The 21,387-nt window shown below is 41.9% G+C and overlaps 1 protein-coding gene across 6 annotated transcripts in view; it reads right to left on the bottom strand.

Annotated features, from left to right (window-relative positions):
* Nucleotides 1–225: 225 nt before the first annotated feature.
* Nucleotides 226–21,387, bottom strand: part of TFG (trafficking from ER to golgi regulator) — a 33,044-nt gene continuing 11,882 nt past the window's right edge. For 3 of the 6 annotated variants that reach the window (XM_057413049.1, XM_057413045.1, XM_057413046.1), the window contains 7 exons: nucleotides 19,379–19,587; nucleotides 17,541–17,624; nucleotides 12,976–13,122; nucleotides 11,492–11,659; nucleotides 9,364–9,504; nucleotides 3,194–3,283; nucleotides 226–988 (listed from right to left, as the gene is read on the bottom strand). In XM_057413049.1, the coding sequence (XP_057269032.1) occupies nucleotides 618–988; nucleotides 3,194–3,283; nucleotides 9,364–9,504; nucleotides 11,492–11,659; nucleotides 12,976–13,122; nucleotides 17,541–17,624; nucleotides 19,379–19,562 (1,185 nt within the window). In that variant the 5' untranslated portion in view covers nucleotides 19,563–19,587 and the 3' untranslated portion in view covers nucleotides 226–617. Of the gene's footprint in view, nucleotides 989–3,193; nucleotides 3,284–9,363; nucleotides 9,505–11,491; nucleotides 11,660–12,975; nucleotides 13,123–17,540; nucleotides 17,625–19,378; nucleotides 19,588–20,752; nucleotides 20,880–21,387 lie in introns of those variants that run through there. The other 3 variants (XM_057413047.1, XM_057413050.1, XM_057413051.1) reach the window with 3 other exon arrangements.

Raw genomic sequence — 21,387 nt, 5'->3', positions numbered from 1 at the left:
CTACATGGCAGTTAGGAACAGCAGACAGAACAAAACCACCTACTGCTGCATAATCTCTGCAAGAGCAGGCTCTATGGACAACCCCTTCTCCATTTACACACCTAAAACTCTTGTCTCTTCCCCTACCAACCTGGGCATGCCTGATCTTCACCTTGGTGGCTGCAGATCCACCATGCGCCCAGTTACGGTGTTCAGCATTCTCAGCTCTCAAATCAAGACCAGGCATTTAATAGATTCAGGGGTTTTATTAGTTTTCCATGTGAGCATTACAATTTATAATACATCTAGTTTTACCTCCAGAATCAATCTAATTTAGTACATCATGGTATTAGTAAAACCAAGCCTGGTTAAGTGGGCTACTGTTCCTGTCCTTCACAAAAGGCAAGCTAGAATGTCAATCACTTTACAGACACTTAGGAAGTGTTTCCTCAAAACCACCCAGCCCCAAATTAAATGAGGAAGCAGGTACAATTTGAAGCAGAAAAGATTGGTCATTCCCCTCCCCCAGCAGAACTGAATTAACAGCTACAGTTTTGCCTTGTTACAGTTTTGGAACCTCAGTTGAAATACCTGGAGTAGCTCAGGATGGAGTTACAGCTGCCCAGGCCAGTACCTCCTTACCGGTAGCCAGGTCCAGGCTGGGCATAGCCCTGGGGGCCGAAGGGCGGCCGGCTGCGGGCGTAGGGGTTGGGCCCACTGGGCGAGGGGCTGAAGCCGGGCCGCGGCTGGTAGGTGCCGGCCGCTGCCTGGGAGCCGGGGCCGCCGCCGCCATAAGGGCTGGGCTGTGCAGGCGGCGCAGAGCCGTATGCCTGCGGCGGGTAACCACCCCCCGCGAACTGCGCCGCCGGTGCCGCCGGCGGCACCTGCTGCGCCGGGCTCGGGAAGGCGGCGGCAGCCGGGGCCGGAGCCGCAGTCGCGGTCGCAGGCTGGGTGTAGGCCGGGAACTGCTGGGCTTGCTGCGAGGGGGGCTGCGACTGGCTGTAGCCTGCTGAAAAGGCAAAGAGCAAAGTGGTGAGAGCGCAGCGAACCGCGGCACTAGCAGAAAGAGCTTTTGTTTTCCACTTGTTTACAGTGACAAACACAAAACAACGCAGGAAGCACAGGGAGGGCAAACCAAGAAGCAACTGCAATTGTTCCTGCCTTGCACATAAGCACACTGCCTGGTTGTCAGGACCCTACCCTGGCAGCACAGCAACACTGAAAACAGTCACTACAAAACGGTTTTCTCATGACTGACAAGAAATTAAAACCCCAACAAATAGTATTTTACCATCACATCACATGAAAAATAAAAGCTGTCATTAGCAAATGAGACAAAATGCAACCTTTCCCCCAAATAAAAACTCAAAACTATTCTGTCATGAAAAAATTGTCAGGGTGTAAATTTAAGTCATGCCTTTGATCAAATCATGTGTGTTTTTCAGTTCTTTAGAGCTCAGTATGAGAAAGCTGTGCAGAACACAATACTTCGGCACAGAACTTCCATTTAAACATGTCCATCAAGTCCCAAATTTGATTTTTATGTATAAAAGCAGCTTCCCAGAGGAAATTTCCCTTATTGAAAGCTTCAAAATGACACAGCTGCTTTTACAAAGTAACAGCTACTTTCATCCACCATGAAACACACCTGCAGCTACTTGCAATGAAACCTCTCCAGTGACTGGAATCCTGTCAGCATTAAACACCAGACACACAAATTATTAAGAGTGCACAGCCCTGAACAGAAAGAGTAAGGACTGAACAATGCACTGGAGTAAATAAACTCACCTTGAAACCCAGATCAACATTTACTCATGAGACAAACCTCTGAAGGGTCTGTTTTTACTATCATGAGTAAATTGCCACTTTGTTCCTGGTAGATGTACAAGAGTTGGGAATAGATCCCATTCTCGGGGAACAGGGGTTTCAAAGGAGACAATACTCAGGGGAACAACAGCAAAACAAACAAGAAACCCTTTGAGGCAAGATCTCCAAAGGCTGCTGTCGCTACGTCCTCCAAAGGAAAAAGGCTGTTTCTGAAAGATCAAGTTCACTGAGAACTAAGTTACGAGAAGCAGAGGCACTGAGATCAGTCATGGTGGTGTTTCATTCTTAGGTGAGGATGACGTAGGTTAGAATGCAGAATCTCACCCTGCACTACAGCTTTCACAGGAACTTCTCCAGTAAAAAAAATAGATTGCGTGATGGTAGAATATGACTAGAAACCAGATGGAAACTACCCCCTCACAGTTTTTAAGTCTAAAGAACGTCAGACAGACCCTTCTACTTCCAACAGGCTTGCTACCTCCTAATTACACTTCACAAAGTCTGTCACTGTCTTCTAATTATACATGGGGGGGCTGGGGGCAAGAAATCTGCAGGGAACAAGGTACCATTTAGAGACCCAAATTAATCTGCTCTCACACAGTGCACAGGAACAAGGGTGGGGGCCTAAACCTTCAGTTCCAAGTTTTCTAGGGTTCTTCTATCCAAAATAAGTGAATATATTTCTTTATGAAGAAATGGAATTTCTTCATAAGAAGAAATGGAATTGCTTCATAAATGGAAAAGAAGAAATGGAATTTATGAAGAAATGGAATTTCTTCATAAATAAATTCAAAAATTTCGTATTTGACTGTACATAAACCACCAGTGTACCAAAAGTTTTTAGTACTGCTGCTAAAAGTCTACTGGCAGCTTTACCTGAGGCATCAGCAAAATCAACAACTAAAAAGCCTATCACCTGAAAGTTTCTCAGAAATTTACAGTACTTATAATAGCTAAGGAGTTAATGACAGCTATAATCAGTGTTCAACCTGCTAGATTTTGTACATGAAGATCATTCTAGATGCAAGAAATAAGGGCCATCTTTATATACCTATGGTATTTAAGTTAGCTAAATTAAGATCTTTCAGTCACTTGCCAGAATCCCAAGACTGCAGAAGTTAATCCTGACAATGGTTCATACTTCAGGTGATTAATTTTGCCTACCTTTCTAACAACACATTCTGCTGATTAATAATGAAGTCTGCTCTGGGTCGCAACCAAGTAGGATAGACACCGCAACTCCAAACGTGTATTAAAAAATATAGACAGCTACGGTGTTCTCTTCTAGTGGTTTCTGAATTGTGCCAGTTCCCGTCAGAACCAGGGGTACTGTGGCTTCTCAGCATCCTGATCTGCCCCAGGCTCAGGAACTGAGCAAGCTGCTTACCTGGGTACTGCATACCATACTGCTGCTGAGGCTGAGCCTGCGGCTGCTGGGCAGGGTAACCAGGCTGTTGGTACTGCTGATACATCTGACCTATGGATTAAAAACGTATTTAGTTGAAGGCCAGCACCCTAGCTATGTTACAAACACACAATGAACAACATCCTAACAACTCAAAATCACAGAAACAAACTCTCTTACAACATGTAAAAATGTCTTTTCAAGAAACCTGAACATGGTGGGTGAAGTTTGAATATACGTGTTCCACCTGAGTGTTAGCTGTAGCAGTTACCAACTGAAATCCATCTACAGATTTTAGCTTCTGAACCATGTTGTTCTAAAAATTAAATGCTGCTTGTCTATCTCCAACTGAATAAATAGTTCTAATTCAGCACATGAGACCATTTCACATGTTCAGAAGATGCCAGAAGACATGCATCTTAATCAGCGCTACTCTAGTGGGTAACAGAGGAGGACTCTTTGAGCATCTGGATAACTGCTCCAGAACTTGCATGGTAAATTAAAGTACTTCAAAAGTTTAACATGTCCTTGGATTGTCTGTTTATATTAGATTTTTAAGACCATTTCTGCATCGAAGCACTAGAAGCAGAGTAGTATATTATTTATTCTGACCACATCTTCCAGATAAGTCACTGGTCTCTCAGTATCTGACTTGCTGTAAGCCAGGTTTTCGTAAAGAGAGCTAGGGCATACACCCTAAAGCCGAAATAAAGATCATTCTTAAGCTTGGGTATTCCAATTCAGTGTGAAGTTTTCCTAAACTCACTGCTCCGAACTTCTTGGCGAGAAGAGGCAGAATATTGGTTCAGACTTCACCTATAGGCCTTGTTCAGGCTTTATGCTTCTGCCCTTTTTCAATTTAGTTAACAGGAACAGTCACAGAACAAAAGCAATTATCTGTCACAATTAAAGCTTCGCTGAGCTGGAGCAGACATGGAAACTTCACCATTACTCTAGCAACTTCAAGAATTACTCTACTGCTATTCATTCTGCAAAAAGCAGCATGGGTATAAATACACTGTAAAGCCTATCTTCTAAACTGCACCAAGACAAATGCAACTCAGCTCTGCTCCAAGTCCTCCCAGACCCTGTGCACACTGCTTTAAAAGAACTCTGTGTTTCTTTTTTTCCTCTGCCTTACTTGCAGCTTGAAAGCAACGGTGATATGCAGACTGACTCCTATCAACGGTATCTTACATTCACACTAAAGTGATCAAAATATTATTTGGTATGTAGCTATTGTGTGATGAAGAGAGTGCTAAACACAAGGCTTGAAAGAATTTAAGCCTGTTAGCTTGATAATTAAGAATGAGAGACTCAGGAAGCATGTTTTCTGTTGCTTAAACTCAGCTGTGAAGAGGACGTTCTGGGAGAAGCAGCAAGAGGCTGCCTGTCTCAGGTTACCTACAGGCTAAGGCAATGACCACACTGGCACCTGCTGGACTCTCCGAGTAAAGTGCTGTGAAAGACAGCCCTGCTCTAACACTCTGTCACAGCAGGGAGCTTTTCCAAACCTGGGAAGGCTGCCTGTCTTCACCAGGGTAGAAGCTTTAGTGAGGACCAGAGAATTGTCCCAGCGTCATTGTTACAGCCATGACGGCAGTCAGGGATCCAGTTGGTGCTTAAATACAGAGTTTTCCCCTCTCACTGGAGTTCTACTCTGAAGCCAAGATGAGCTACAGCATCAGTGTCTGGTTTTGTACTTAAGCAGCGCTTAACTGCAGTCAAGGATCTGCCAGCATTTACCATTGTTCCTGTGCACTGAAACAGCCGTTTTAGCCTGATTCAGAAAAAAAGACAAATAGGTGTATTCACACAATATTCTCTTCCCTAGAGATCATGAAGTGCTTACAAGAACGAACTTCGCACCCATTTCAGCAAACACTAAAAAAGCATTCACATCTGTACAGAAGTGGTTCTGTTCAGTGAGCGTATTTAGTGGTACAAAAGCACAGGCATGCAGGATGAGACAGCACTACGCTGAAATGTCTTTTTCAGTATCATCTATTTGCCAAAATGCCATTAAAAAAAAAAGAATCCCTGGAATAACCAAAATGATTGTCACATGATGGGCATCACCTTTTTACTTGTATCCTCAAAACAGAATCATAAAATAGTTAGGGTTGGAAAGGACCTTAAGATTCTCTAGTTCCAACCCCCCTGCTGTGGGCAGGGACACCTCACACTAAAACCATGTCATCCAAGGCTCTGTCCAACCTGGTCTTGAACACTGCCAGGGATGGAGCATTCACAACTTCCTTGGGCAACTCATTCCAGTGCCTCAACACCCTTAAAGAACTTCTTCCTTACATCCAATCTAAACTTCCCCTGTTTAAGTTTTAACCCGTTACCCCTTGTCCTATCACTACAGTCCCTAATGAAGAGTCCTTCCCCAGCATCCCTATAGGCCCCCTTCAGATACTGGAAGGCTGCTATGAGGTCTCCACACAGCCTTTTCCAGGCTGAACAGCCCCAACTTTCTCAGCCTGTCTTCATACAGGAGGTGCTCCAGTCCCCTCATCATCCTCATGGCCCTCCTCTGGACTTGTTCCAACAGTTCCATGTCCTTTTTATGTTGAGGACACCACAACTGCACACCATACTCCAAGTGAGGTCTCACAAGAGCAGAGTAGAGGGGCAGGATTACCTCCTTCGACCTGCTGGTCATGCTCCTTTTGATTACAGTTGGCTTTCTGGGCTGCGAGCTCACACCACTGGCTCATATTAAGCTTCTCCTCGACCAACATTCCCAAGTCCTTCTCTGCAGGGCTGCTCTGAATTTCTTCTCTTCCCAACCTGTAGCTGTGCCTTAGATTGCTCCGACCCAGGTGTAGGAGCTTGCAGCTGACACAGTTAAACTTCATGAGGTTGGCATTAGCCCACCTCACAAGAGAGTCAAGGTCCTTCTGGATGGCATTCCTTCCCTCCAGGGTATCAACCAAACCACACAGCTTGGTGTCATTGGCAAACTTGCTGAGGGCGCACTCAATCCCACTGTCCATGTCACTGACAAAGATGTTGAACAAGACCGGTCCCAACACCAATCCCTGAGGAACACCACTCGTTACTGGTCTCCAGCTGGACATCGAGCCACAACTCTTTGCGTGTGGCCATCCAGTCAGCTCTTTATCCACCAAGTGGTCCATCTATCAAATTGATGTCTCTCCAATTTAGAGACAAGGATGTCAGTGTCGAACGCTTTACACAAGTTTAGGTGGGTAACATCAACTGCACTACCCCTGTCCAACAGTTCTGCAGCCCCATCATAGAAGGCCACCAAATTGGTCAGGCAGGATTTCCCCTTAGTGAAGCCATGCTGGCTGTCACCAAGTACCTTGTTGATTTTCATGTGCCTTAGCATGCCTTCCAGGAGAATCTGCTCCAAGATTTTGCCAGGCACGGACATGAAACTGACTGGGCTGTAGTTCCCTGGGTCATCCATTTTCTCCTTCTTGAAAATGGGGGTTGTATTTCCCTTTTTCCAGTCATCAGGAACTTCACCTGACTGCCATGGTTTTTCAAATATGATGGCTTAGCAACTTCATTTGCCGGCTCCTTCAGGACCTGTGGATGGATTTCATCAGGTCCCATGGACTTGTGCACATTCAGGTTCTTAAGATGGTCTTGAACCAGATGCTCTCCTATAGTAGGCCTATGGTCTTCATTCTCACAGTCCCTGCGTCTCCCTTCCTAGGCTTGGGTGGTGTGGTCAGAGCATTTGCCAGTGAAGACTGAGGCAAAGAAGTCATTAAGAACCCCAGCCTTCTCCAAATCCAGGGTAGCCAGTTCTCCTGATAGCTTCCGAAGAAGGCCCACATTGTCACTAGTCTGTCTTTTATTTGCAATGTAACTACAGAATCCCTTCCTGTTATCTGTCACATCCTTAGCCAAGTTTAATTCTAACTGGGCCTTAGGTTTCCTAACCTGGTCCCTAGCTCCCCAGACAACATCCCTGTGTTTTTCCCAGGCTGCCTGTCCTTGCTTCCACCTTTCGTAAGCCTCCTTTTTCTCTTGAAGTTTCCTCAGCAAACACTGGGAAGATGGGGCAGAAGCACAGCTTGGGGTATTTTGGGTTTTTCAGAAGTGAACTAGTATTTTAAAACTAGTTTATAACAAGAACATGTTCTGTTGAAAACCAGACCATCCTGCTGAAAACCTGACCATCAAAACTTAGCCAAAGATCTGTCTGGGCCATGGTCCTGCACTGGTTCTCATGGGACAGCACAGGTCCCCAAATTACCACTGGACTGTGGTGCTATCAGTGAAGTATGGAAAGCTACTCCCTGTTTCAAAGTAAAGTCTTTACACTTTGGGTAAAAGCAACTTAGTTAATTAAAAATCAAATCTCAGGTTGATAATTACACACATATTACACAGCTTTGGTAAGAGACCAGTATTTACCATGCACATAAAGGCACAGCATAAGCCCTGCCACTAGTATTGCTAATGAACAAAGTGCAATAATGACTTCTGATCTCTTCAAGAACCGAACCTATTTTATTCATAGTGTGAATCTAATCAATACTTAACGTATTCAGTGGCAATAATAAGGACTGCATAAGCTGCAGACCAAAACCTTCACAATTATTGCAGTTGTACGTTTACCTAAAAATAAAAAAGGACTTGGGCAAAGGCATAGCACAGTTCAGTGTTTAAAAATACAAACAGAAAAAAAAAAAAAAAGCACTCTACTTTCCTCAACCCAAGTTCAGAAAATCATTATATCTACTCTGAAACATGAGCCTTGACAACTTCTTTCCCAAGTACGGTGAGTTCTGCTGAAACAAGTATTTTTTCCCTTCCCTGCTGCTAGCAGCCAGTCAGGATTCCAACCTAGTGCTGGTGGTGCTTTAGAGCATTTCATTTGTTTCAGTCTAGTTTAACATCGACAGTTAAAACCTCGTACGTTACTGTACGGAAGTAAAAAGACTAAATTCATAAAATGCAAGTTCAGTAACTGAGGGCATATATTTTTTTAATATTAAGTTTTCTTGTTACTGACAGAAGAACTGTATCTTTAAGCTACAAAGACGTCTCTTGATGTTTCTTCATATCACCTGAAAAATTTATACAGAAGCAAGGAAAAAAAAAAAAGGAAAAAAAAACCACAAAAGCTGAAAGCAGCAAAATAAGTGTTTTATAAGCTTTACTGCAACCAACAGCATTCATGCCTGCTTAAATATTATCTGTAACTAAGAATTGTTCAAATGCTCTGCAACAATGTCAGAATGTTACAGTGCCCTTCAGCCAACACATTCCAAGTGACTGTGGATACCGTGATCCTCCTCAGTAATGCCTCTCAAGTGTCTCAGCATTATCTCAGTACAGAAAGCATCAAAGGGCTGCAACTTGTTTCTACACTAGCACAGAAACAACTTTACATTGTACTTCATACTGAGGTAGAAATACCAAAGTCATTACACAGACAGTTTCCTCCAAAACTATGCAGACCTGAAGGCTAAGTGCTCTTCAGAAAGATCAGTAGAACAATGATGCCCAAACATTGCAAACCTCTGAACAGGTTTATTTTTAGAAGAAAAAAAAAAAAGTGTAAAAGGGCATAGTATAAAGGAATCTGCACACCAGAGTTAAAACCTTAAGCCTTAAAGGAGAGCCAGCTGAGGCTCTCAAGGGTTACACAGAAAAACTATAAAGCAGTGAGACAGTCACAAGCTTTAACCTGACTAGCCCAGAGCTGTACATAATAAAGAAGCAATGAAATAGTGGCTCTGGTTTGTTAGACAGAAATTAAGAGTAAACAACATTTTTAATTCACAGAAGGCAAGCCAACAAACTTAGCTGAGTAAAAGCTTCATTCAGCACACAGAGCATGACAGGACCTACGATCTTCAGCTGTATTGTGCAGCCTATATAAATCTGACTTACAGTAAAGTAAGCACAGATACAAGCAGAAAACAGTACCACGAAAATCCTCTTCGCCTCACATCACCTACCTTTACATAAAGCTGTTGCTCCATCTGCTGTTTCTATGCTGAACAGCACTTCAGGAAAAAAGCTTTTCTGCCGATTGGAACAGATGATTTTGTAGTTTGATATTGACTTTGGGCTGCTAATACGAAGTTATAACTGCTGATCCCTCAGATTCAGACACCATCATTCATGCGTTACACAGCAGAAAACATGATCCTTACCTTCCACCTGACCAGTCTGTGGCTGTGTGCCAGGGTAGGGTGGCTGGTGTGTCTGAACCCCAGGTGGGTGGGCTGCAGAAGAGGAAGAAGCAATGCTGTCCGGTGTTCCCGATCTCTCTTCTGCAGGGGCACTGGGTGGTCCTAGAGGAGCAAGGACAATGTACAGCACTTCAAACTAACAGAGTTTGAATTAAAAAACTCTTGCACAAGACCATTCCTTTGCAAAGTTTTTAACTTTTTTTCAGTTTTCCATAGATTTCCATCTGAGAGTCACACCCAAGCTAGAACTGCACATATATTTGCAAAACCTAAACTCTCCTGTGAATATATGGGGGGGAATTTTCAACCTGTCTTTAGACAACTCAGATTTCATCTTTCCAAGAAACCTGACCCATCTGCGGGATAAACCCCTCCATAACATGCTTCTTCCACTGCTTCAGGCATTAACCTTGCATATGTCCACTGAAGACTTGCTATGTTTGGACAGCACATGCACCTACGTACCTATTCTTTCTCATCTGGACCAAAGGTGAAAGGCTGTGTGAAACTGTTCAAATGCACTAGAGTTTTACTGTGGTCCACACAGATCTTCCCAGCTCCTAGCTATATGAATGCTACCTATGAGATGCTACTTTAAAATACATGCCTAAAGTTAAGCACAAGCATTAGAACTGCTACAAGTTCACTTTTAAGAAGCCATTAATTGTGTTTTCATGGTACCCTTATCAGGGAGAAAAGGAATCAAATCTGCCTACTTCTGGTTTTGCCTTTATATACATAACTGCAGGATTATAGCTTTAGAAACGGGATTTCTTATATCCTGCTTAATCCTCTGCGAAGCTCTTTGTACATTTGAAGCATGGTCAAGCCCACTCAATCAGAAAAATTTATGGAGACACATAAACATTGAAGCTGTGATTGAAGCATGAAGTGACACTGAGGCTTTATAACAAGACAAAACCACTCCTTCAACAGTAAGCTCCAGTTTTACGCTAGTTGTACTGAATGCTGTACTCCATCACTTCATTGTTCAGAGACAACCCAGTGTAAGTTATCAAAAAACATCAAACCTTTACCTGGTTTGTGAAATAACTGTGTTGTGACAATACAAAATACGTGCCATGGAGGAACATCATACAATAGGCCTGATCCACAGACCAGTACTCCAACTTGAAGACAGCCACTCTGTCTGTGGGTACAACTTTGGATCCTGCACAGCTGCAATCACACAGTGCAGTTCCTTTCCTACCACCACACACTTTTGCCAAGGCAGCTATACTGCAGAAAAAAGCTCCAGTTGCTATTCCTTTACCCACCTGCATTGTCACTTCATACATCACATAAAATTTACTTGCCCTAAAGTTGAGAGTACATCTCATTAGCTAAAAGCAGTTTTATCTTCAGGTTTCAATGCTACACTGAACTTTGCCAGACCCCCAGATTCTGTGAAAAATCACTTCTCTATATTCTGCATCACTCCCAATTCTATTCTACATTGCTTTTTTAACTTCAGTTATCCTGTCTTGACTGCATTGTTTAGTATAATCAGTTTTTCTATGTTTAGCATTCTACTACTAGGTAAGGCCAGCAGCCATGCAGCTCTTCAAGAATAAATACAGTTCAGACAAGTATACCATTCCTTTTTGTTAACAGTAAAGAAGTGAACACTATTTACTTTTGAAATGGAACAGAGAAAAGGCAGGGTCATACAAAACATTCCAACTGACCCACACAGCAAAACACAAGCCAAGAAAATGAACTGTAAGGTCAAACCCAAAGCAGAGCAGTGGATACTCTTTTCTTATCACTGGCAGATACCAGTTAAATTAGTCTACACAATAAATTTAAATAAGTATTTATATGTTTTTAGTAAAATAAGTAAGCCATTTTCTACTCCAAGCTAAAGCACACTGCTAAAAACAAAAGCAGTATTTCAACATTTCCTATACAAAAGTGAGCAAACACATTTATAACACCTTAACATACCAAGTTTTGGAATTCTGAGAAGAAATAGCAAATACTGAAGACAGCTCAATATATCCAAAATAAAATGCTTTGTTACAAATCAAGATTCGAGTCACTGATTACAAACAGGTTTTGCTTTCCTTTTTGTAAGACATATTCTTACCTGACACCTGATCATCTGTCAAGCCAAATGCTGACATGACATTCTTGCTGATTTCATCCTGGTTCTTCAGCGGATCAAATGCAGACATGCTTGCTGCTATGACTTGAGTAGATGGCTTAACACTAGAGTCAGCAGCAGCAGGCTTTTCTTCCCTGCCATCTACAGCATCTACAAAACAAAATGCCCCATTATTAATTCCCAAGATCTGAAATACAATCATATGTATGCACTGTACTACAGCAACTTTGAATTGCATAGTTTGGGGGGGTGAGGAATATTTTAACTTTTGAAATTCTTATGTTAATAAAACAGTGATGAATCAGTGTTGTATCTCAAAATGTGCTGAATCAGAGAGTTTAAGTTTCATTACACAGTTACTTGAAGATACACTGACACTGCGGAGTATCTTGTATCACTCTCAATTCAAAGATACAAGTTTCCTGCTTCAAACGTATTGTTGTGGTACATCCTGCCTACAGAGAATTCAAAATTAAGATAACTTATAGTATAGGTTCCAGTTTATTATAGGAAGCTGTTTTTCTTCTGTCCCCTTCTCCCTGAATTCTTTCTAAACTGACAGGTAAAATTTAACATTTTGCAATTGTACGGCTAGCAGTGAAGCACTCAGAAACCTCTTACATAGCAGGTGCCACTTTTTCTCTTAAAAACAAGTGCAGACAGGGTTTAGACTGGCTAGCTTTGTTTACACTCTAAAATACAAAAGCAGCATTTCCTAAAAGAAAGGTTGGAGTTCTTGATTTGCCTCTTTACTCAGAATGCTGTACTCCACGACTTTGTGTGATTATTTTCTGTGCCCAGATTACCCAGAATCTGTAGCTAAGCACACAGAGGTACAGTTTTTACAGTACAACATCCCTAAGCTAGGAGATCAGCGCCTCGTAACTGGGAGAATCCTTTCCCATTCTGCTCTCTCCCGATAAGCCTTTCCCATCCCTACCTACACACTTGTGCTCCTTACCCTGAGACAGCTATGAGCTCAAAATACGTGGATTCAATTTCCTAACCTGGCAAAGAAAGTAGACATAATTTTCGCTGAATTCACTTTTTACTGTTTTAGTGAATCAAACTCTCTCAGCAACATGACAAGATAAGCACCACAGCTAGCCCAGAGTAAGCACTGGGAGTGCTAAGCTGGGAGCAAGAACTATTCAGGAACAAGCTATTAATTCAGCTCAAAGGTCTCTCAAAATGTTGTGACTCAAAAGTGTTAGTTAAAGCCTTTTCATACACAGCACAGAAACTCAAGACTTTAGTTTTATTCCCAAATTAGCTTAGTGTTTTACTCCAGGTAATTTGTATAAAAATTCTGTCTCTCAAATAGAAAGCATTAAAAATTATGTTCTGAACCATCAAGCAACAACTACAAATTATCACAACCAATATTCAAGACTCCATTTTTTACTTTGTTAAACAGCACCCAACTCTGCAAATCAAACCAAACAATGCTTTGCCAGGCTACCTACCACTGTCAGGCAGGTTAGTGGAAAGGCCTGGTTCAGCTGGTGGTTCTAAACAGTCCAGTAAACGATTGACTTTATTGCGAAGTTCTATCAGCTCTCGACGCAGGTGTTTCACCTGATTAGATTCTAGGGGTCTTGGTTGTCCATTCACTGCAAAACAGCAATTAGATAAATTTAAGTCTGCAGTAATATTTTGAAATCCAGTTAAAAAAGAATTAAAAATCCCAACTTTTACTTGCTTGTAGCATCATCATCCTCCGTGGAGTTTAAAGTGACAAACTTTAAAGTTTAGTCAACACAGATTGAACTCATTCTGGAGTTTACAGTTCCTTTAATATTATCTCAGTTCAACATAATCCCCAGTACCAGAACTGCAGAGTAAAGTCTTCTGCATTGTTTCCTCATTTCCAGGAACATACCCTGACCAATACAAATATCATACTTGGTTGTGGAAAGCTGTCCCTTTAGAAAGTGCCTTTAGAATTAAGGTAAACACAACTGCTGCAGTTCATGAATAAGGTCAGTGTCCAATAGCTGCTTGCTATTCCTTGGAACTATATGCTAATTTACCAATAGTAGCTTGAAAATAAAGGACTATTTTATACAAAGGCTGACAGATAAATATTGAAGTCTATTCAGCTTTAAGCAATTAATGTTAGTTTTTAGCAGTGGACTAGTAACACTGCAGAATGACTGTCATCTTAGATTTCTCACGCACCTGTGAAGAAAACATCACAAATGCTAGAGTGGGGTTAACATGGAAAATAACATTAAGAAAAAAAACACTATGTCTGTGTTATGGTTGGCAGTGATGAAATTATTACAAGCAGGGCAAGGGCAATGAAGAGAGACTTCAGGGCCTTGGGACAGCTGGTTAGAGGGTCTGGAGCGCAAATGTTGTTTGCCTCCATACCTGTTACAAGCAAAGGTGAAGAGATAAATAGGAAGAGACTGCAGATTAATGTATGGCTACAGGACTGGTGCCAAAGGCAGGGGTTTGGGTTTTTCAATCATAGGCTGCTATATGAGACACCTGGTTTGCTGGTGGCAGGTGAGATTCATCAGTCCCAGAGGCGGAGAAGGTTTCTGGGGCAGGAGTTAGCAGGGCTCATTGACAGGGCTTTAAACTAGGTAGGAAGGGGGAAGGGGAGATAACTGGGCCTGTTGGGGACAAGCCCAAGAGAAACACACTAGGGCTTGAAGAATGGCAGACTAGGGAGAACTCTCAATCTATTGTTTCATTTGAGGGAAAGGGGAGTTGTTTAAACCCTGTCCTGCAGGGGAAAAAGGGTACCTGGGCAAGAGTTAGTAGAGCTCACTCACAGAGCTCTAGGTTAGATTCGAAGTGCAAGGGGGTTGTAGCTGGGTCTGAACTAGTGGGGCAATGTTCTAGTATGAATGAATACCAGAAGGCCTCCCGCCTTCCAAGGGTGCCACTAGCGTGCTCTGTTCGCTCCCTGAAATGCCTGTACACCAATGCACACAGCATGGGGAATAAATAGGAGGAGTTAGAAGTCTGTGTGCGGTCTAAAGGTTATGACCTGGTGGCAATTACAGAGACATGGTGGGACAGCTCACATGACTGGAATGTGGTTATGGATGGCTATGTCCTTTTTAGGAAAGACAGATCAGCAAAGCGAGGTGGTGGAGTTGCTCTTTATGTGAAAGAGCGACTAGAATGTATTGAGTTCTGTCCAGGGGCAGATGAGGACCAAGTGGAAAGTCTGTGGGTGCGAATTAAGGGACAGGCTGGTACAGGTGGCAGAGTTGTGGGGGTCTATTATAGACCTCCTGATCAGGATGAAGGAGTTGATGAGGCTTTCTACAGGCAACTGAAAGCAGCCTCATGACTACATGCCTTGGTCCTTATGGGGGATTTTAACTACCCGGATATTTGCTGGAAGACTTACACAGCCAGTCATTCACAGTCTAGGAGGTTCCTCCAGTGCATTGATGATAACTTCTTAATGCAAATGGTGGACAAACCAACTAGGAGAGGAGTGCTGCTGGATCTGGTACTCACCAACAAGGAGGGTCTGGTTGAAGTAGTGACAGTCAATGGCAGCCTGGGCTGCAGTGACCAAGAGATGGTGAAGTTTAGGATCTTGTGTGGGAGGAATAGAATACTAGCAAGGCCACGTTTCTGGATTTCCGAAGGGCAAACTTTGGCCTCTTCAATCAATTGCTAAGGGAAGTATCATGGCAAAGGGTACTAGGCAGTAAAGGGGCTCAAGATAGTTGGTCAGCATTCAAGGACCACTTCTTCAAAGCTCAGGATCAGAGTGTCCCAATGAGTAAGAAGTCAAGTAGGGGAGCCAGGAGACCAGCATGGTTAAACAAGGAACTGCTGGGCAAACTCATACAGAAAAAGAGAATCTATGGATTATGGAAGGAGGGGCTGGCCACTTGGGAGGAATACAGGACAGCTGTTAGAGGATGCAGGGAAGCAGTTAGGACAGCTAAGGCCTCCTTGGAACTTAATCCGGCCAGTCGGGTCAAGGACAATAGAAAGGGCTTCTTCAAACACATAGCAAATAAAACTAACACAAGAAGCAGTATAGGCCCACTGCTGAATAAGGTGGGTGCCCTGGAGACAGAGGATATAAAGAAGGCAGAGGTGTTGAATGCCTTCTTTGCCTCTGTCTTTACTCCTGCAGACTCTCCCTGGGGGACCCAGATTCCTATAGCCCCAGAAGGAGTCAGGATAAAGGAGGAGTTTGCTTTGGTAGATGAGGATTGAGTTAGAGATCAGTTAAGTAATCTGGACATCTATAAATCGATGGGTCCGGATGGAAAACACCTGCGGGTGCTGAGAGAGCTGGTGGAGGTTACTGCTGAGGCACTCTCCATCATCTTTGGTAAGTCGTGTGAAACAGGTGAGGTGCCTGAGGATTGGAGGATGGCAAATGTCACGCCAGTCTATAAGAAGGGCAAGAAGGAGGACCCGGGTAATTATAGACCGGTCAGCCTTACCTCCATCCCTGGAAAGGTGATGGAACAACTTATTCTTGACACCATCTCTAGACATATCAAGGATGAGGGGGTCATTAGGAGCAGCCAACATGGCTTTACCAAGGGGAAGTCATGTCTGACCAACCTTATAGCCTTCTATGAGCAAGTAACTAGGTGGATGGATGATGGTAGAGCGGTAGATGTGGTTTTTCTTGATTTCAGTAAGGCATTTGATACCGTCTCCCACAGCATCCTCATAGATAAGCTAAGGAAGTGTGGGCTTGATGATCAGGTAGTGAGGTGGATCAAGAACTGGTTGGAAAGAAGAAGGCAGAGAGTTGTGGTCAACGGGGCAGAATCTAGCTGGAGGTCTGTGACTAGTGGAGTCCCTCAGGGGTCAGTGCTGGGACCAGTGCTGTTTAATATTTTCATCAACAACCTGGATGAGGGAACTGAATGTACCCTCAGCAAGTCTGCTGATGATACTAAACTGGGAGGAGTGGCTGACACACCAGAGGGCTGTGTTGCCATTCAGCGAGACCTGGACAGGCTGGAGAGTTGGGCGGAGAGGAACTTGATGAAATTCAACAAGGGCAAGTGTAGAGTCTTGCATCTGGGGAAGAACAACCCCATGTACCAGTACAGGTTGGGGGCTGACCTGCTGGAGAGCAGTGAAGGGGAAAGGGACCCGGGGGTCCTGGTGGATAGGAGGATGACCATGAGCCAGCAATGTGCCCTTGTGGCCAAGAAGGCCAATGGCATCCTAGGGGGCATTAGAAAGGGTGTGGTTAATAGGTCAAGAGAGGTTCTCCTCCCCCTCTACTTTGCCTTGGTGAGGCCGCATCTGGAATATTGTGTCCAGTTCTGGGCCCCACAGTTCAAGAAGGACAGGGAATTGCTTGAAAGAGTCCAGCGCAGAGGTACAAAGATGATTAAGGGAATGGAACATCTCTCTTACGAGGAGAGGCTGAGGGAGCTGGGACTCTTTAGCTTGGAGAAGAGGAGACTGAGGGGTGACTTCATCAATGTCTACAAATATGTAAAGGGTGAGTGTCAGGATGATGGAGCTAGGTTTTTTTCAGGGATGTCCAGTGATAGGACAAGGGGCAGTGGGTGTAAACTGGAGCACAGGAGGTTCCATGTGAACATCAGGAAAAATTTCTTTACTGTGAGAGTGACAGAGCACTGGAACAGGTTGCCCAGGGGGGTTGTGGAGTCTCCTACGTTGGAGATATTCAAGGACCGCCTGGACAAGTTCCTGTGTGATGTACTCTAGGTTACCGTGCTGTTGCAGGAGGGTTGGACTAGATGATCTTTTGAGGTCCCTTCCAACCCTTAGGATTCTGTGATTCTGTGTGTGTGTGTGTGCGTGTGTGGATATATAACATGCATATAACATACTTTAAGTAAGCCTATAAAGAGAAATAGTTTCAGTTTCCCTAAGTTCAGATGTCATATGAAACAGAAATTAATATCATGTATTAAGACCGTATTTTTAATTTACTGATTTCATTTTTCTAAGGTGAAAGCTGAAAGTTTTTAGTACTTTCCAGTGAAATCCACTGCCAGAATTTTGATAAGCATTATTAAAAGAAGAGACAAGCATCTATACTTACCAAACAATGTCAGCTTAAGTATCCTACTGCATTGAATTGCAAAGGAAAGATCTGAGCTATCAAAAATTGTTATAAGATCTCCATCTGAAAAGAACATGAAAAAAAGTTACATTAAAAGCAAAGCCTTTTAACTACTGACCTTCATGGTAGGGCAGAAGTGTTACTTCATTACTCAAAAATAATTTTCCTTATTTGATTCTGAAGTTACTAGGAAAAAAGTTTATTATTTTAGCCCAAGAATCAGTGTGCTGGGAACTTATGCACAGAAGGTAAGATAGAAGCATGACTGGCTAGAAAAGGGAGTCTTCTGACATCCCTTTGAAAGTTTCATAGAACTCACCATTCTTGTCTGTTTACATACAGGATGAAACAGTGGAGCTACAAGTCCAACACCAGAAAGAATGATGCTGCCAGTTAAGCTATATGCCTGTTCCAACTGGCTCCAAAACTGTGCTGTTCATGTACAGACAGGAGGAGGCTGAAGGTACATGGCACAAGGCAATCCCAAATCAATTTTTAAAATACGAAACGCACACACTACCAAGGGAAAATTTTAAGTGACTAGAACATTTTATCAGGTTTTACACAGAACACTGAGGTGCAAGACTGAATTTTAACACGGGAATGATAGTCAAGTTCCAGTGTAAAAATGTACAGTGGAAATATCTATCAGCTTTACACACAAATAGGAATGAAGACATGAAGATGTCAAAGTAGCCAGAATAAAACTTTTCTCTCAAACCAGGAATCTGACATGAAGCCTCAACACTTAAGTTATTTATTTTTATGTGCCAGGTTTTTCAGAGGAACTCCCATACCAATGCATCCTAATGAATGCGCACATTGCCATCAGTCACAGGTACTGTATTAGAACTGTATGGGATCCTTTATTCTTAAGATATAAAGGGTTATGCATAAAGCACTGAATACCTTTAATACTATTAATACCCAAAAGAGACACCAAGCCCCCATTTGACAGTTTTTATGCTCAGTCAAGACAAATCCACATTAACATCTTTACTTGCTCAACAAGATTACAGATAGAACAAGACTATTCTCTTTGGCAGGACAGATTTTCTGCTGGTTTAACATATGCAATAGATTATTAATAGATTAAATGAACACAAATTAAGCAGCATAAAGGAGAGAGTGGGAAAGCGTTATGAGGAAACCACGCGTAGCCATATAAACACCCTTCTGACATTCCAAGAAGAAAACCCTCCAATCTACAATTCTCTTTCTACACATCTCAAACAAGGTCCTTTTCATTCTGTGGAAGCTCTTCTTAAGGTTGCATTTAACACTAATGATCAAGATTTTCTTTGCAACAACCAATGTCCAACAGATTCAAACATTATTCAAGCAAAAGATTATTTTTAATAAATATTTCAGGTTAAAAGTGTCTTGTAATCTCTACTGATAGGGAAAAACGTAATTAAGAATTACTACTACAGAAGCGAAGTTTTCCAAGACCTGTAAGAGCTTGGTTTAAGTCGTATGTGTTTATTTCCTCCTCTACTTCAAATCCACTTTATCATTGAAAACACAAGAGAATAAGTAGACAGAAAACTGTGATTGCACCAGCTTCCTGTAACAGCAAAAAATGAAATTTCAGATAGTATTTCCTCCATTATTTCTGAAAGATCAGCTATGTTAAGACAGCATAACCACAAGAAATACAGCTTCTACTGTCTGACTCAAAGAATTTCACAAGAAATCACTTGCAATTGCCAATGAATTTGGACAATTCTAAAGAGGTGAATTTCAGAGTTTCTGTCCATAGATTATACTAGAGCAAGAGAAGTAATTAAACCTTAACAGCAGCAATCAAGTATTACCTTCATCTTTGTATTTTATTGTGACTTCGTCATTGCTCAGAAGTTTTCCTCTAAAAACTCTCTGCATCATTAGCACCAATTCATCATAGGTGATATCTTCATTATGAATAGGAATTCTCCTAATATCTTCCCCAAGCTGAGCTTTGATGATCAGCTTCCCACTTAAATCCAGCTGCCCATTCATGGTGAATTCCTTATCACCTGCAGACCTGTTAACAATAAAACATTTAAAGCATTTTAGAAAACTAAACTATTCATTATTTAAATGTATCTGATGACAATTACGAAGCTTTTCATCTTTGGAAAGCATTACTGTTAGGAAGCTCTCCATAGAACCCCTCTCAGACACATTTTCTCGAAAAAATGTCTCAAACAATAAAGTGCATAATACTTTAACTGAGCTCAAAGGCAAAGAATACCTCTCTAAGATCCAACATGTCAAATGAACAGTTACCACAGTTCCCAGTGCTCAGAATTTAAGAGTAAAGATTTTTTTTAAAGTCATACAGCTTTTAAATGTGTGTGATATCTACAAATGTCAAACTTGAGTGGGTTTTTCTGTAAGGTATCAGCTGTAAACTGCCATGAAAAACACCTATAAAGGAACTAATAATCCCTGGGATTTGCTTTTGAGATATATGCATACATCTCTCCTGGGAAAAGCGAAATTCCAGCAAAAGATGTCAGCCTTGCAACATTATATCTGTTACATTATCAACTCTTTAAATTATTTTTACATTCCCCATAATTACGATAACCAGCAAAGGGTGCATTTTTTTTTCCCATTTAAGAAAAGACTGCCATAATAAAATCTTTTATGTCAACGATTACAGGTAGTAAGGGAGCTTACTAAGGGGATGAAGTTGAATCATGCACTATTTCATGAACAATAAATGAAGAGCTAAACATTGGTATATTATAAGCATGATTAGAACACATCTTTCCCGAAAGGAAGATGATAAAATTTTTCCTTTCTTTGAAATTTTGACTGAGATGTTTTAACAAAGATTTCAGATTTTTAAAAGCTGCTTAATAAACCACATATTAGCTACCCATTAGACTCAGAGCCACAGATTTGTTATGCAAGTAGTCTGAACAGTCATTTACACTCTGTGGTTTAAGAGAGGTGGACAACCACCCCAAAGGAAGTGCAAAAAAGCCATCTTGTACCAAAGCAGCACACAGTATATACTTCAGTTGCATCTTTAACGCTTTATGTAAGACAATTTAAAAATTATCACTTTGTATAAGGCATCTCTCTTGTTAAAAAACACAAAGACCATATGTTAAAAGAAAATCAGAAACTACAGAGAAGTTACTGAGCAGAAGAATGAAAACAAAAAAAAAAAACCAACAAAAAAAAAAAACACAAACACATGGATAGCTAGTCAAATGTCCGCTTCTTTCTTCACTGTTTTGGACAGGACCAAAACAATAGACCTGGAATAAGGAGCAATTAAAGAAGCAGTTACCATAACATCTGAAGCACAAATATTGGAGATCTTAACTGCAGGCAGCCCTACACATCAAAACTGGCATTTCCAAAGCCACGTGCAGGCAAACATGCTGTTCACTCTCTTGTGCAAAAAGAATTCTTGGTAGAGATATGCAGGTACCTCTTGCCTACCTTTAACGATGTTATAACATAGTGCTTTATGAGAAAGCTGAATACTGCTTTGTCAGTCTATTTTTAAAGTACTGCACTGAGAATTACTTCTTTCCTACCACAGAAACAAGACACTCAGCTAAAGCCTTTAATACATCATACACTGATGCACCTGTATATATTTAACTCTGCTGTTATAATGGCAGTGTGTTTTGCATTAAAAAGATGAAGTATGTTATCTCTAGATTGCAATTCAATTTCGGGGGGGTTGGATAATGAACTTAATATAAAGCAAACATTTCATGCAAATCCCTTTGTTTAGCCTAATGGCATGTGTCCTAGTTTAAGCCCAGCTGGCAACCCAGAACCACGGAGCCACTCACTCACTCCCTCCCCTTCCTCC

The sequence above is a fragment of the Pezoporus wallicus genome, unplaced genomic scaffold (genome assembly GCF_028554395.1).
Source record: "Pezoporus wallicus isolate ANWC-B61680 ecotype Strahan unplaced genomic scaffold, APGP_CSIRO_Pwel_v1 contig_6484, whole genome shotgun sequence".
In the NCBI taxonomy this organism is placed as follows: domain Eukaryota; kingdom Metazoa; phylum Chordata; class Aves; order Psittaciformes; family Psittacidae; genus Pezoporus; species Pezoporus wallicus.
The sequence above is the reverse complement of the archived record's forward strand: the minus strand, read 5'-3'. Positions and strand labels throughout refer to the sequence as shown.